This window comes from Mesoplodon mirus (genome assembly GCF_964341445.2).
Source record: "Mesoplodon mirus genome assembly, chromosome: 4".
NCBI lineage: Eukaryota > Metazoa > Chordata > Mammalia > Artiodactyla > Ziphiidae > Mesoplodon > Mesoplodon mirus.
This window is the reverse complement of record NC_138979.1, coordinates 152,099,076-152,115,886: the sequence shown is the minus strand read 5'-3', so window position 1 is coordinate 152,115,886 and position 16,811 is coordinate 152,099,076. Positions and strand designations below refer to the sequence as shown.

Here is a 16,811-nt window from a genome sequence, read left to right as displayed (position 1 = left end):
TGAGCCCATGTGCCACAACTACTGAAGCCCGCACACCTAGAGCCTGTGCTCCGCAACAAGCCAAGCCACCGCAACAAGAAGCCCGCGCACCACAACAAAGAGTATGCCCCACTCGCCACAACTAGAGAAAGCCCGCACGCAGCAATGAAGACCCAGTGCAGCCAAAAATAAATTAATTTAATAAATTAATTAAAAAAAAAAAGAACTCAGCCTCTTTCTTCATTTTGGCTCCACCATCTTTAGAGTCATAGGAGGACGGCTCCAGTTCCAGGCATTCAAGGCAAAAAGAAGAGGCTAGCTGCATCTGATTCTTTTATCCACAAAAGGAAATCCTTCCCCAAAGCCCCCAGTTGTTTCCAATTGATTGGACACATAACTGTCACATGCCACATGGCCACCTAGCCACTAAGGAGGCTAGGAAAGCATGGTCTTGGGTTTTTCTGATTCCTACAGCAGAGGCAGGGTTTGTCATTGTCGCTGTGTTTTTTGTTTTGCTTCAGCTAATAGTCAAAGAAAAGCCATACCCAGTATTGTGGAATGGTTCTGCCTCTTCATTACAGGGTCTGACTGGTTACTCCATTGTTGTCATTTCCCAGCCAGGAAGGGAGAAAGTAGAAGAGAAGGGCAAGAAGATTCCTTTTAAGTATGTGATGCCAGAGTAGCACTGATTACTACTCTTCTGCTTGCATCCCACTGGCCAGAATTTAGTCACATGATCAGAACCAGCTGCAAGGGAATCTGGGAAATGTAGAATTTGGGTAGCCATGTGCCCACCTAAAACTTGAAGAGGTCTGTTACTAACACAAAGAAAGGGAGGGATATTGGGGGACAATCAGCAATCTCCTCCAGAGCAGTTATGCAAGAAAGGGTTTGAATGGGTATTGGATTAGCCAGCCAACCATTTCTGCCTCTGTCTTATTCTCAGAGACGCTTACCTTTGAGGAAGTAAGACAGCTTCAGCATCACCATCCTGACACCCTCTCTGGTCCAAGCTCATTTGTAAAAGAGCCCAATCTCTTTGCAGCTACCCTGGCCACTCTCATTAAATCTCCTTGGTTCTGGTGGGTCCCCCACCTATTCCTGAACCAAGGGGATGCAATACAGTGCTCTGATTGGTCATACCTGAGTCACCTGCTCTGCCAAATCACCAAGACCTTTATGGGCCTCAATTTGTTCTTCTGTAAGATAGACATAATAGTAGAATCTACCTCACAGCGTTGGTGGAATAGTGCTGCTGGTGGCCATTTTCCATAAATGCATCGTCACTTGGCCTACAGATCAGACTCACCCTAACAATGCCATCTTAGAAGACCTTTAAAAATCAAAGTAGGGGGGCCTCCCTGGTGGCGCAGTGGTTGAGAGTCCGCCTGCCGATGCAGGGGATACGGGTTCGTGCCCCGGTCTGGGAGGATCCCATATGCCGCGGAGCGGCTGGGCCCGTGAGCCATGGCCACTGGGCCTGCGCATCCGGAGCCTGTGCTCCGCAACGGGGGAGGCCACAACAGTGAGAGGCCCGCATACCGCAAAGAAAAAAAAAATCAAAGTAGGGGGCTTCCCTGGTGGCGCAGTGGTTGAGAGTCCGCCTGCCGATGCAGGGGAAACGGGTTCGTGTCCCGGTCCAGGAGGATCCCACATGCCGCGGAGCGGCTGGGCCCGTGAGCCATGGCCGCTGAGCCTGCGCGTCCGGAGCCTGTGCTCTGCAGTGGGAGAGGCCACAGCAGTGAGAGGCCCGTGTACCGCCAAAAAAAAAAAAAAAAAAATCAAAGTAATAAAAAAAAGTTGTACAGCTGCCTATATTTCATCTCACAGTACATTCCAAAGTAGACATATTTATTCAGCACTTGCTTCAGGCACCTGGCACTCTGCTAAGCACGCTACATACATTCTATCATCATTGGCACTGTAACTCCATGGGAGAGATGCTTTCACTGTTTTCACTGAACAGATAAGGAAATTCAGCTCCTGGCCCTAAGGTCACAGCCAGCGCAGCAATGGAGCCACCAACCTAGGAGTAACTTTGAACCGCCACACTCCGTTCCCTTTTGCTGGGTAAAAATAAGTCAGCCAAACACTTGTGGAATCGTGGAACTCTTCTTGCTGATTGGGGCAGTCACAAGAGAGTACCACTCAGATCTCTCTTAGGGAGGGAACCTGCTGCAAGGGACGTAGCGGGCTAGCCGCCTCCAGCCATGGCACCTTTGGGACCCTGCAGCTCACACACTGATCACAGCAGGGGAACCTCAGCTGGGCCAGGACACTCCTCAGCTCTTGGGCTTCCGATCAGCCTGGCCAAGACTTTCTCGGCTTAGCTGAGCTCCAGTCTAAGGTTCTTCCTACCCAACCCTCTTTCCTGTCCTCTCTCCTTTGGTAAGTCTCAGACCTGCATTGTTGCCTGAAGGCTCTTCTCACTGACCTCTGCTCCCCTGCCCTTTATCCTTCATAGATATTCGTTTATTGCATACCTAACTCCATCCTGGTGTCTGTTTCTCAGAAGCCCCAAAATGACATGCTTCTTGTACCTGCTTTGACTCACTGCATGGACTACACCACAGGTATGCATGTTTCCAAAGATTCTTGAGTGTTAAAAAACAAGCAAGCAATGAAAAGAAAAATTCAAAATTGGGGTTGGGGCGGATCTAATGCAGACCAATGAGGAGGCTCTTGGCCTGACACTCAAAAAGTGGAGGATCCTTCTCTGAGCAAGTTTCTAAATAGAGAACAACAGTCATTGCTGATTTTTTTTTTTTTTTTTTTTGGTACGTGGGCCTCTCACTGTTGTAGCCTCTCCCATTGTGGAGCACAGGCTCCGGACGCGCAGGCTCAGCGGCCATGGCTCAAGGGCCCAGCCGCTTCGCGGCATGCGGGATCTTCCCGGATCAGGGCACGAACCCGTGTCCCCTGCATCGGCAGGCGGACTCTCAACCACTGCGCCAGCAGGGGAGCCCTGATTTTTTTTTTTAATGTCTCAAAATAGATTTTTTTTAATATAAATTTATTTATTTTATTTATTTATTTTTGGTTGCATTGGGTCTTCATTGCTGTGCGCGGGCTTTCTCTAGTTGTGGCGAGCAGGGGCTACTCTGCATTTCGGTGCATGGGCTTCTCCACTGCGGTGGTTTGCTGCAGAGCACGGGCTCTAGGCATGCAGACGTCAGTAGTTGTGGCACGTGGGCTCAGTAGTTGAGGCTCGTGGGCTCTAGGCACACAGGCTTCAGTAGTTGTAGCTCATGGGCTTAGCTGGTCCATGGCATGTGGGGTTTTCCCAGACCAGGGATCAAACCCATGTCCCCTGCAATGGCAGGTGGATTCTTAACCACTGCACCACCAGGGAAGTCCCAAAATTTTTTAATTATACAAGTTTCAGATGTACAGCATTATAATTCAACAACTGTAAAAATAAACAAATTTCAATGAGTACAACATTGGTATTGCCAAAATAACTTTAAGAATGGTAATATCAAACAATTCCAGGGTGCTGAAACTGTTGTATATTCTTTAGACACAATGACTAATTTAATCCTCATAACACCTTGAGGAGGTAGGTACTAAGTCACTCTCATTCTAAAGTACAGAGGTTAAGTCATTTGTCCAAGGTCACACAGTTACAGTCTGGAGGAGTCAGATTCACACTCAGGCATTTTGGTTTCAAAGTGTATGCTTCAATCCTCTTAGTTATATGTCTCATACTCAGCCCACACTGGCACTTTTTGGTAAACTCATTTTGAACTTTCATAACTAATCTGCCTCTTAGTTTGCTGTTGAATCTGTTGAAAAGAAAAACCAGTACATAGAATGAAAACTGGTATTTTTAGAAGAGGTTTAATTAAGCCATATTTTGTATTCTATCCTAATTTAAATCTTGAAGTGATTTTTTTTTTTTACTTTAGACATTTTTATCTTTTTTTTTTTACCTTTTTATTTTATATTGTTTTTTGGTTTGGGGGGGTTGTCTTTTTTTTAAATTTGGTTGCACTGGGTCTCAGTTGCGGTATGTGGGCTCCCTTTTAGTTGCAGCAGGTGGGCTCCTTAGTTGCAGCTCGCCGGCTCCTTAGTTGCGGCTTGCGAACTCTTAGTTGCGGCATGCATGTGGGATCTAGTTCCCTGACCAGGGATCGAACCCAGGCCCCCTGCATTGGGAGCGCAGAGTCTTAACCACTGTGCCACCAAGGAAGTCCCCTTATTTTATAGTGTTGTGGAGTTGATTAACAATGTTGTGATAGTTTCAGGTGTACAGTAAAGTGATTCAGTTATACATATACATGTATCTGTTCTTTTTCAAATTATTTTCCCATTTAGACTGTAACATAATATTGATCAGAGTTCCCTGTGCTGTACAGTAGGTCCTTGTTGGTTATCCATTTTAAATATAGCAGTCTGTACATGTCAAAAAAATCCCAAACAGTACTGATCTTAAAAGGGTGGAAACCCAGCTGCTTTGGGTGTGTTGGAGGGAGTGGGGGAGGGGTCTGAAACTTGCCTGGAGTCACACCACAGGGTTGCAGATCAATTCCAGTTAGTCTAATTCTCATCCAGTTGTTTCCCACACTACTCAGGCAAGGAATTGATTCTTTACAGAAAGAGCAAAGACTTAACTCAGCCAAAGGGAAAAAATGATCAATTAAGCAAAATATCAATACACTGGCTTTTGACAAGGCTCTCCAAACTGCCGTGGGATTGCCCTTGCTGCCCCTGGAAGCATGCGTCACAACTACCCCACCTCACCTTAAGGCTTATCCAGTGATTGCTAACTGGTAGCGCAGGTGGATGCAGCCTACAACCATGTTTGACTTGCTCCCCACAGTGATTTTTATAAAACTTAAAATTCGTTGACAAGATTTATCAACTGGGATATTTCACATAAACATCTGGAGTCCTTGCTTCTGTTGAAAATCAGGTGATCTGGCCATACTCATTCTGCACATCCACTTCCTGCTTCAGACAGGGCCAGAATCCCCTCTCCAGCTATCTTACTACACCTGCTGGCCCTGAAGTTCTTTGAGTTCATGACGCCAGGGTTATACTGCTCAGGACAGTAAACCTCCCTGATTTTGAGCACTCAGGTTCAGATCATGAGGCCTGGAGAGCACTGGGCTGAAGTTAGCTGTGATCTCCTTAAGAAAAACGAGTTACTAAGCAAATTAATTTGGGATTAAGGATTTCAAGAGGGAATTTTTTTGAAGTACTTTTCAAGCATTCTAGCAGGAATGATGAGCATTATTAGCACAGCTGGGAGGTTTGTCAGCAGTGACAGTTTGGGGATGGGTGACGACCAGACGCAGAGACCTTATATTAGAAGAGGTGGGACTTCTGTCCTGGCTTTGCCCTTACCCATGATACGACCTAGAGGGTTTCCTTCACGCTCAGATCAGGTGCCTGGTGTTGTAGCAAGAATAATAAGAGTTAACGTCTGCTGAGTGTTCATTACCTGCAAAGCAGTTTGTTAAGTGCTTTGTGAGCCTCCTCCCATTTCACACCAAGCCTCCAAGTCAAGTACCAGTGTTACCTCCAAAGAACAGGAAGGCTTCATGACCTGTCCAAAGTCAGAGAGTCCATAATTGACACAGCCAGGATTTGAAGCCCAGACACGGACTCCAGAGCCCACACATGTATCTACTACACTGTGACGCTTCCACCTGCTTCACGGGGTTGTCCTGAGAATTTTACAAGATGATGTAGGTCAAGTGCTTTTATAAACTACAAAGTGCTATAGCAATGTTCACTATTATCTACCACTTGAGCACTGCAATTTTTTTCAAAATTGGTGCTTTACCTAAAAATTACCAAGTCAGTTCGGTCCGTTTCTGTTTCTTTCAAATTAATGATTTTTTTTTTTAAGATAATCAGGAGCCATAACTCAAACATCATTAGTCCTGTAGCGCCCTCTGCTGACAACAGTCAGGAAAATTATGAAATTATAATAGGTGAGAGTGATTCCCTCGGCCCCCTTGAACAACTATTTCTGGAGCACGTACTTTGTCCCGGGCATTGTACCAGCTGTCACATGGCCTAGAGGACACAGGAGGTCCCTTTCCAGCCCAGCCTGCCCCCTGTGATTTAGGTATAGGAAAATGAAAGCCACAGGGCAAGGGTGACCCCACTTCCCATCCTGACATCACAGAGAAGAGCCCAAAGCCAGAGCACGTTGTCATTATCTCCCTTAAAAGGACAAAGTGAGCCCCAAACCATGAGGTAAAGGGTACTCCTGCCCAGGGATATGCAGGTAAATGTTTAACAGTCAATTCTCTGGCAGGGAGAAGCTCTGATTTGTGGCATTTGTCCATTTCGATGGTGGAAATACTCCCACTATGACCAGTTTCAAGCTACCAGCATGACGATTCACAAGATGCTTAAAACTTTAACAATTGGCCCCTCAAAAGCTGGCAGGAGCTGGCTCCAACACACCACTTCTTTTATCTCTCGAAAAAAACAGAACTTCTCATCTTCCTTCCCAATCAACTGGACTCAAGAATTCTTCCAGCTGGTCCACACTAATGATCAGGGACAGATCAGCCTCACCCCAGCAAGGCTGACATCTAACAGAGAAGGGCAGACTGCCAGCTGGAGTGTTCCCTGAGCATCCTCTGGTGGCTCTAGCCAATGGTCCACTTCACCTTCCCTCTTTCCAGCTCTGAAAGGGAACCTCCTTCACACTCCACCTGCCTGTCTTCATCTCCAGATTCCCTGCCTCAGCCCGGAAGCCTCCACTCCAGCAGAGGGCACCTCTTGGCTCCTGGAGGAGCCCGGGACCAGGGTGTAAGCAGGCAGAACAACACTGGCCCGTACGCCTCTCACTTTGTCCAACACAAGGAAGAAGCCCTGCCTTGGGCCCAGGAAAGAAGGAAGAAAGTATGGGGCCATGGGTGACCTGGGGAAGCAGTTCCCCATTGTATCCAACTAGAGAGGTGAGCCAGGCAGAGCAAAACCCAGCTGCTGGGAGCTCCAGAAGACCAATATCCTGAGGGCAAGCTTTCTATTCAGCCCAGAAATCATCCCTGAGACCCACCAAATAAAACCAGAAGAATGACGACCACACTTCTCCAAACAGCAGCTGCCAACCTCCACCTCCCATGAGGTTACCATTGCCCCTTGCTTCTTCCCCCGACCTGCCCTCAGATTTCCTTCCGCAACCTCAGTCCCCTCATCCCAAGATTCTGGCATCCTAACGGATGAGGAAACCTACAGTGAGAAGACTGGGTTCCACTCTGGCTTTCATGGGTCCTTGAGAAAGTTTCTAAACCTCCTGAGGCTTGTGTTCTGAAGCCAAAATAGAAATAGTCATCAGAGAGTGCTGTTGAGAGGATTAAATTAGAATGTATGTGAGAAGGACTTTACAAATCAGAGTGTTCCATAAATGTTTGTTATTTTTCTACCTGAGAGAAGTATTTATTTATTTTTGAATTTTACTTTTTTATACAGCAGGTTCTTATTAGTTATCTATTTTATACATATTAGTGTATATATGTCCATCCCAGTCTCCCCATTCATCACACCACCCCCCTCTCCCCCCGCAACTTTCGCCCCTTGGTGTCCATACATTTGTTCTCTACATCTGTGTCTCTACTGAGAGAGGTATTTATGTGGGTGTTTTTTTTTTTCTCTCTTATTAAAGGAACACATATTCTTTGTGGAAATTTTGAAAAATACATTTGAGTATTAAAAGAAAAGAAATTCAAATCACCTACAGTGAGCCACCATGCACATCTGGTATTTCCCCCAATCTTTTTTTCTATGTAGATATAGATATACCTTTGTTAAAAGAAAGGATGAGAATATTTATGACTCAGTGGTAGTGGTCTCTCCCTGCTCCAGCCTGCAGGCCTGACAACAGCGTTTCTCTCAATCCCTGCAGTAGGAAAGAGGGCAGTTAGTCTCTCACTAGAAACAAGGCCTGCTGGGATCCCAAATTAAAGAGACCTTGGAAATCGAACCTGTTCTTGCTGATAGAGGCCTTCAAACTTTTTGTTCTCCAAGCCAGTTTGGAAAGACCACATGGCCTTAGGGATCTCCTTGCCTGCCTATCCTGATTTGTAAAATCAATTTTTAAAAATTAAAGTTGGGAAGCCTTTTAACTAGTAAAGCATAAATTGCTGCAGTCATGCAGTTCAAATGCTGATTCTCGGGCACTTTTCAATGTGGAACTGAATTTGCTGTAGGAAATACTTTTGAAAATCTCACCTTTTTCTGTGGCTGGCCCATGAATCACCAGAGGAACCCATGTAGAACATCAATGCAAATCTGTTCCGCTGGGTTCTCTCTCGGTATCTGACAAAATGTCATTTTTTCATCGACGTTACCAAGATCCTATCCCTCACTTCTGCCCTAAAACAGGTGTTTCTTTGGCTGTCAGAAACGACCTGGGTCTCTTTTCCTCTATAATGATAATGGCTGGGCCCCCCTGCCTGAGTCCACCTCACCCTGACTTCTCCAATATTCTAATCCAACTCAGAGTAGGAGGTAACTCCAGTTCTCCAAACCCTTGGGAGGGGCCTGGGATGCTCACATGACTTAAGTGCATTGATGGGAGAATGTGTCCAAAGGGCCATGTCCCGAATGTCACTTCTGTGTGGCTGCATGTACTAGAAGAGCTTGTGACTAAGTATTTCCAGTCCAGATGTTTCAGGCTAGATAGTGCGAAAACCAGGACAGGCACTCTTCCCTTAAATGCCTAGGACAAGTCCAGCAGCTTCTTGCCACTGCTTCTCTCCAGACGCACAGAGTAAATGCAAAGAGCAAAGGACACCCCCTCCACTGGTCCTCTCTGCTGCTGCCAGAACGAAAGTCTCAGTGACTTCTGTCTCCTAAGAGAATGTTTAGCCCCACCCAGAGGACAGGTCCTGTCCTATGCCTTCAGGGTCCCTTACTGTGTGTGAGAGGTCACCTAGTATCTATGGTAAAAACCTGAGCTTTGGACTCAGCTTGACCTCGGCTTGAATGCTGGCTCCACCTCTTCCTGGGAAGTTTGGCCTCAGGCGAGTGTCTCTACCTTGTGAGCTTGAAGAAGGGGCTGTGAGTGTGTCCAGAGGTCATCTGTGAAAGAACGCTTTGCAGGTGCTCAGGGAATGGTGATGAGGGATAAGGGGCTCCTTCCTGAAACAGGCCGCTCAACACTTCGCTCTCAAGCAAAGCTGCAGCGGTAGGACAAGCTAGCTAGGCTCAGCAAAGGGAGTCTCACTGCTCTCACACCCCTGTTGGCAACTGTCTCTTTTCACTGAACTTTCACAGTCCCCTTGCAGCCCTTCCAAAGTCAGCACCTACCAGTCAGGACCCTTCTCTTTGGTTGAGCTGTGCTTCTGAGTGGCCAACCCCGAGGCCTTTCCCACCTCTTAACCAGGACATCCCCTGCCAGCAGGGAAAGGTAAAGGTAAAGGTGTTGGGCCATCACCAGCTCTTGGTAAAGCACATCACCTTTTTTTTTTTTTTTTTTTTTTTTGCGGTACGCGGGCCTGTCACTCTTGTGGCCTCTCCCATTGTGGAGCACAGGCTCTGGACACGCAGGCTCAGCGGCCATGGCTCACGGGCCCAGCCGCTCCGCGGCATGTGGGATCTTCCCGGACTGGGGCACGAACCCGTGTCCCCTGCATCGGCAGGCGGACTCCCAACCACTGCGCCACCAGGGAAGCTCACACATCACCTTTTTATGATCTCCTCTTTGTAGGCTCACTTCCCAGCACCCAAGAACAGCAGTCCAGGGTTCCAGAACCTACTTCAAAGCAGCACAAGACCTCTCCGGCTCCTCCCCACCCACCAGCATGCATGCAGCCTCCCTTTCCAGGGGCAGAAGTCAATGTAGAGGCAGGAGCTCCAAGCCCTAAGACCACCCAGATAACTTAATTACGTCTTCACCCCTCACCACCAGAACCCAGGACATCCAGTTCATCCCTTATCCCCGACTCGCTTCTCCATAAGGCTCAGATGTCACCTGTCAGTGAGGCCAGCCCTGAAAAAGCACACACCCCTCACCATCCCCTGTCCCCAATTCCCTATTAAATGCAAAGTCTAATTTTCCATGTATAAAAGTTTTAGAAAAGCACTTCTCTTCCCAAATTCTTGTGACTCAGACAATGTCACCCTGCCAACTTCTTAGAGTCCTTCGTAACTCTCAGGAAGCCAGCCTTCCGGCCCCTCCCCCAGCCCTGGGAGCAGCCGGAGCCCTGTGGGCTCAGTCGGATCGCTCTGGGAAGCAGCCATCACATCTCCCGTGGGTTCACATCTTTCGGGGCCAGCACAGCAGTTATGGCAAGGCACTTTCCCAACATCCTGATCTGACAAACGGGGAGCCCCTTGGGCCGGGGAACAGCCATGGGGCTAAAACCCTTGCTGGTTTCCCCACCCTAAACAGTCTCCTTCCCCTGATACAGGGCCGCCCCCACCCCCACCCCGCCCCTCAGGCCTGCTGAGAGGAAAGCTGCAGAACCGAGAGAAGCCGCTTCTGACTAGGAAAGTGAAAGGAACTAAAGTAAAAAGTAAAAAGTAAAGTAAAAAGGCTCAGATTACTCGTAGCTGGTCTGGGAGGCCACGGCCAAGCTTTCAGCTCAGAGGAGACAATGAAGAGAGTGTGGAGACAAGGAAAGTGAAACTGAACCTGCCATGGCCGCTGCTGATCTGCTCGCCACCCAAGGAAGAAGTCACTGCTGCATCTGCTTCCAGTACTGCCAAGACCTGTAATCACAGAGTGTGGCCACAGCTTCCACCAGGCCTGCCTCATCTGCTGCTGGAAGCGGGCCTCACCCGCCCTCCTGCCCCCCTGCCTCCAGTGCCACCAGAGCCTTCAGGCCAAGAGCTTCAAACGCAACAGGTAGCTGGGAACTGTGGATGTCACCAGGCTGCTGCTGGAGCAGGAGGCAGGGCCCTTGCATCTCCGGTCCATCAGAAGCACCTGGAGGAGACTTCCCTGGTGGCGCAGTGGTTAAGAATCCGCCTGCCAATGCAGGGGACACGGGTTCGAGCCCTGGTCCGAGAAGATCCCACATGCCGTGGACCAACTAAGTAACTAAGCCCGTGCGCCACAACTACTGAGCCTGTGAGCCACAACTACTGAGTCTGCACTCTGGAGCCCGCGAGCCACAACTATTGAAGCCCGCACGCCTACAGCCTGTGCTCCGCTACAAGAGAAGCCACGGCAATGAGAAACCCACGCACTGCAATGAAGACCCAACACAGCCAAAAGTAAATGAATAAATAAATTTTTAAAAAAAGAAGCACCTGGAGGACTAAAGCCATTGGTGCGAAGGACCAGGAGGCCCACCCTCTGCGGGGTTTGCCTGGACAGCTGAGCACAGTGAGGATTCCCGTTCGCATGGGCTGGCAGGGTTTAAGGCAGAGGGATGAGAAGGGGGTTTAACCTGGAGACGATCAGAGAAAGGGAAGGGAAGTGGGGGAGGGATGGAGGAGGGACGGGGAAGAGAAGGGAAGAGAGGGGAGGGGACCTGGCAGGCAATGCCTAGTTTTAGTGGAGTGGAATATTTTCCCAGTAGAAGCCACCAGACAGCTGCCCATCATGTTCGCAGAATTCTTCTTAAAAGCTTTACAGGAGAAAGTCATTTTTTCAAGTGGCCTGGTGGTTAAGAGTTAGGGACCTAGAGTTAGTCATATAGATCCTGGTGGTTAAGAGTTAGGGACCTAGAGTTAGTCATGTAGATTCAAGTCCGTGCTCTGCTTCTTCCCCCAGGGGTTGCCTTGGATAAATGTCCGAACTTCTCTAAACCTCCATTTCCTCATCTATGAAATGATGACAGTAGTTCCTACCTTTAGGGTTCCTGTAAGAATTAAGTGGGGTAATGTTTATAAAGCACTTAGCACAGTGGCTGGCACATAGTAAGCTCTCCATTGCTATTCTTTTTATTATTATTGTCAGGAGTGGTAGATAAGCATCTGAATGAACAAGGTTTTCCACAGCTAAACCTTATGGAAGATGCACGTCCAGCCCTAGGACAACAAAGATCCAGGAGAACAAATTTCAAAATAGCCAGTGTTAGGGTGCTAATGGCTCCATCTATGGTGTTCATTGGATACAGCTTGATCTATGAAGCATATAGCCAGACTCACTGCAAACAGGCTCCATTGACAAAAGCAGACAATTTGATTTCCCTATTGCTTGGTTCTTTTTCTTATAATAAATTTTCTCTGCCTCCCTCCAAGATTGGATCTGCAAGGCCTGAGGATCTTATTAATTCACAGGAAGGGCCAACAGAAGTGGGGAGAGCACTGACACATCATGGCCCAGTTCCCCAGACCTGCTCATGGCTGTAACTTGGGCTACAAGCCTTCCTGTTCCTCCCCTGAGAGTACATGACAGGGGTGGAGATGCCATGACACACTCCACCTCTCAGGACTTAACCCATGGTATCAGGAGATGGACTCATCGTGGCCACCTTGAGGCCCACCCTATAAGCTCAGTTTTCTCAAGGTCACCTTTATGTCTTCAAATCAGAGAAGATCGCAGGTGCTTGAGCTATCCAGGTATGATCGTAGCTCCATGGCATGAGTTCAGAGGTGCTGCAAACCATGCCCCCCTAATCTCCCTTCCAAACCCCTGTCCCAACACCTGATATCTAGACCAAGAAGGTCACTCCTTGTGTCACAGAGATGACAAATAGGTTTCATTGCAAGTGCCAACTCCAAATTATTGAGATTAGATTTTGTTTCAGAAAGATTCTCAGGCCTTTTCTGGTCTCAGCAGCATGTTCACAATCAATTAGCAGTATCTGCAATGGAGACTGGAAAAGAAGTGCCAATGGTTTTGCACAGAATTGTCATCCTTAAAAAATTATTTTTACATTTACAGTGCAACTATATGCCAGTCAAGAACACAAGAACTTGTGATGACTAACAACCATTATCAGTAGGGCCTTGAGGTCACAGGAGTCAGAACAGGGACTTTCCGATAAGGGGATTTGAGAATGGCATGCTGCCTGAGACCTGGTTTTGGTGGTTGAGGAGGACCAGCCCAGATGGGGGCTCAGATGGGAAGTTGGGTGCCTTTGGAGCAGCCCCAGGCCTTGGGTTTCTTGGGAAGGGACCAAAAGGAAGGTACTTGCCTCCAAATGGGCCACCAAAGCAAATTCTAGTGCAACCTTTTGAGCCCTACCCTGCTGCCAGTCTGGGGCACTCCCATGCCCTCTGCCCAGAGGGAAGCATACAAAATTCAGACTGCACTGTAAGTAGCAGCCATCACGTACCTTCTACACTCCAGCTCCAAGCTTGGTGCCTTCACACGTACTGTATACACTTAAACCACTCCCATGTGGTAGGATTTTCCAAATTCTCCAATATTATATGTTATTGACCTATTTATTATAATTATCCTGTGCTCATAGTTTTTTTTAAAAAAAATCAAATAGTACAGAAGGGTCTCAGATGAAGAGTAAGCCCCAGCCCCACTTTCCAGAAAGAACTACTCTTCAAAGTCTCTCACATGTCTGTAGTAGCATTATTCGCAATAGCCAACAGGTGGAAGCAACCCAAGTATTCATCAACAGATTCATGGATAAACAAAATGTGGCATGTATGTACAATGGAATATTATTTCGCCAAAAAAGGAGTGAAATGCTGACACATGCCACAGCATGGATCGACCTTGAGGACATTATGCTAAGTGAAATAAACCAGACACAAAAGGACAAATATTGTATGATTCCACTTACATAAGGTTATCTAGAATAGGCGAAACCATAGAGAAAGTAGAAAGGTAACTTCCCCTTGCCTTGGTAACCAAGGCAAGGGGGAGAAGGGAATGGGGAGTTACTGTTTTAACAGGCACAGAGCTTCAGTTTATGATGGTGAAAACATTCTGGAGGTGATGGTTGTCCAACACTGTGAGAGCACTTCATGTTACTAAACTGCACACTTAAAACCAGTTAAAATGGTAACTCATGTATATTTTACCACAATTTAAAACAACAACAACAAAGCTGTTCTGTACTCTTCCATGAGGAAGTAGAGGTAATCTCACTTTGCACAGCAGTGCAGGACCCTAAACTTGACTGTGCAAGCTGACACCATTCAAACTGACCTAAATACTCAATGCGAAAAATGATGATTGTTCTATGACCTTTAAATGTTTTGTCAAAACATTAAAAATCCTCTTACTGTCCATTATAAATGTAGAGGGAAAAAATAGTAACTCTATATAATACACTGTTCTTTAAAACATTAGGAATTTTGAGAGTTAATGTGTTCTATTTCTTGGTAAAAAAACTTATCAAGAGTAGTTTGAACAGTGCTTGCCTTCTTTTTCTATTCACATAATTTACAATACAGAGCAAGCATCATTTGCATGCCTTCATGAATTTTCATGCTCCTTTGGATCTTTCCAACATTCTACCCATTGAACATTCAATGTCATGAAATAGATCTAAGAGGTTCTTTAGGGTCAAATGTTTATTTATTCTATTTTTTGGCTGCATTGGGTCTTCGTCGCTGGGCGCAGGCTCTCTCCATTTGCAGCGAGCGGGGGCCACTCCCCACTGCGGTACGCGTGCCCCTCATTGCAGTGGCTTCTCTTGCTGCAGAGCACGGGCTCTAGCCACGCGGGCCTCAGTAGCTGAGGCTTGCGGGCTCCAGAGCGCAGGCTCAGCAGTTGTGGTGCATGGGCTTAGTTGCTCCGCGGCATATGGGATCTTCCTGGACCAGGGCTCAAACCCGTGTCCCCTGTATTGGCAGGCAGACTCTTAACCAGTGTGCCACCAGGGAAGTCCTCAAATGTTTTTTGATGTCATTTTTTCTGAGACTTCATCCTTTTTGTCACCACCACTTTCCTCATTTATACTGACATGCCCACCTTCACTAGGTTCCTCTGCCTGCACATCTAGAGTCTCTGTAATGGCAGCAGTGTCAACATTCCTATGGCCATCTTTTTTTTTTTCTAACTTCATTTACATTAGACTCAAATCCTGCAAAGTTATTTACACAGTGGAGTAAAAGTTACTGCCACACTGCACGGAATACAAAGTAGAAATAAATGCTCCATTTCAACCATACGCAGCTTTCTGTTCCCAGTACAATTTAAACTACAAGATGTTGCTACCAAATGTAAAATAGATAGCTAGTGGGAAGCAGCTGCATAGCACAGGGAGATCAGCTCAGTGCTTTGTGACCACCTAGAGGGGTGGGATAGGGAGGGAGGGAGGGAGACGCAAGAGGGAACAGATATGGGGATATATGTATATGTATAGCTGATTCACTTTGTTATACAGCAGACTCTAACACCATTGTAAAGCAATTATACTCCAATAAAGATGTCAAAAAATAATAATAAAATAAACTACAAGATGTTGAAGGGACTTGAGCTTGCTTTTATATTCATTGGACTTTTTCAATATAATTTGCACCGTAGCTTCGTGCAGGTTTAGATCCCATCCTACCTTTGCTTTGACGTTGTCATTTTCAGATTTTTTTTGGTCACATACAGTTTTACTTCCGGTGTTATCCCTTTTCATTTATTTGCTGCACTTCCATCTTTGTTGGCCAATTCTCTTTTTTGATTAACTATCTCCGTGAAATGGCATGTGGGTTTATGACCGGAAGACAAGGAAGCAACGCAACCAAGTGCTTTGCTGTCTGTGCATGAACTGAATAACAGATGTGTGTGGATTGAATAAACAGATTGGTTTAATAACCAATAGGCTGTAAAATAAGTGACATGACTGGTCACTGATCATGATGTGCATCTGTTGTTTATGTAGTGATCTGTGGAATGAGCTAGCAGCGAAGTTTGTATTTTATGCAATTACAGTTACTATACAATGGTAACTGAAACTGGTCACATGTTATGGGGGGACTGGTGTTCCGTAAAATGTGGCAACTTAAGTTTGTACATATTGGAACTATGCAAAGCAAGGACTTCCTGTAATAATAATGGATGTTTGACTACTTGTTGTATACCAGACCTTATTCTAAGTGCTTTAACCTATAATCCTCCCAACACCCACTATTAGTTCCCATTTTACAAATGAGGAAACTGAGTCACAAAGAGCTAAAAGGCCCAAGGTCACACAGCTGGCAGTGGTGGAGCTGAGTCTGTGTTTTAAATTTATATGCTGTACTTCCTTTGGTAGAGATGAGAAAGAGTGATTTTTTGGGGGGGAGGGTATCATGTGGCTCATAAAAGTGGCAGCGTGAGGCTTCCCTGGTGGTGCAGTGGTTGAGAGTCCGCCTGCTGATGTAGGGGACACGGGTTCGTCCCCCAGTCCGGGAAGATCCCACATACCGCGGAGCGGCTGGGTCCGTGAGCCATGGCCGCTGAGCCTGCGCGTCCGGAGCCTGTGCTCTGCAACGGGAGAGGCCACAGCAGTGAGAGGCCCGGGTACTGCAAAAAAAAAAAAAAAAAAAGAATATCTTCATCTACCATGCTGGCTTTTTCAGAACAATATTGATTTCAAATATTCTATCCTGCTGTCCCCTTGAGCTATCACAAATGTTTTAGAAACCCCTACTTTGCAGTATCCAAACCACATCTTCAAAACGGCCTCTCTCCTCTAAACCTCTTATCTTCTGCAGCACAAAATCCTTTCTTTGAACACGGATTTCAAATTTTGAGCTCAGATAATAAGGTAATCATAGAATACGTGAATAGAAGGAACTGGCAATTTAAAGCAAAAGGGAGGAACAGTCAATGTAAGAACACACCCTAGCCCATCTTTATTGAGAGGCCGTTTAGTGTAGCACTGATGGGCATAGATGCTGGAGCCAATCTGCCTGGGTTCAAATCCCAGCTTTGATGCTTACTAGCTGTGTGTCCTGGACACAGGGGTTAACCTCTCTGTGCTTCAGTTTCCTCATCTAGTAAAATGAGGGGATGGGTACCTGGTTCT

General features: G+C 46.7%; 1 protein-coding gene across 1 annotated transcript in view; it reads right to left on the bottom strand.

The window, feature by feature from the left end:
• LOC309802933 (uncharacterized protein) overlaps window positions 1-11,350 on the bottom strand; it is a gene marked incomplete at its 3' end in the record, with an annotated part of 176,547 nt that extends 165,197 nt beyond the window's left edge. The window contains exon 1 of the mRNA XM_082618788.1: window positions 10,583-11,350. Within this exon, the coding sequence (XP_082474914.1) occupies window positions 10,583-10,705 (123 nt within the window). The 5' untranslated portion in view covers window positions 10,706-11,350. The remainder of the gene's footprint in view (window positions 1-10,582) is intronic.
• Window positions 11,351-16,811: the final 5,461 nt, after the last annotated feature.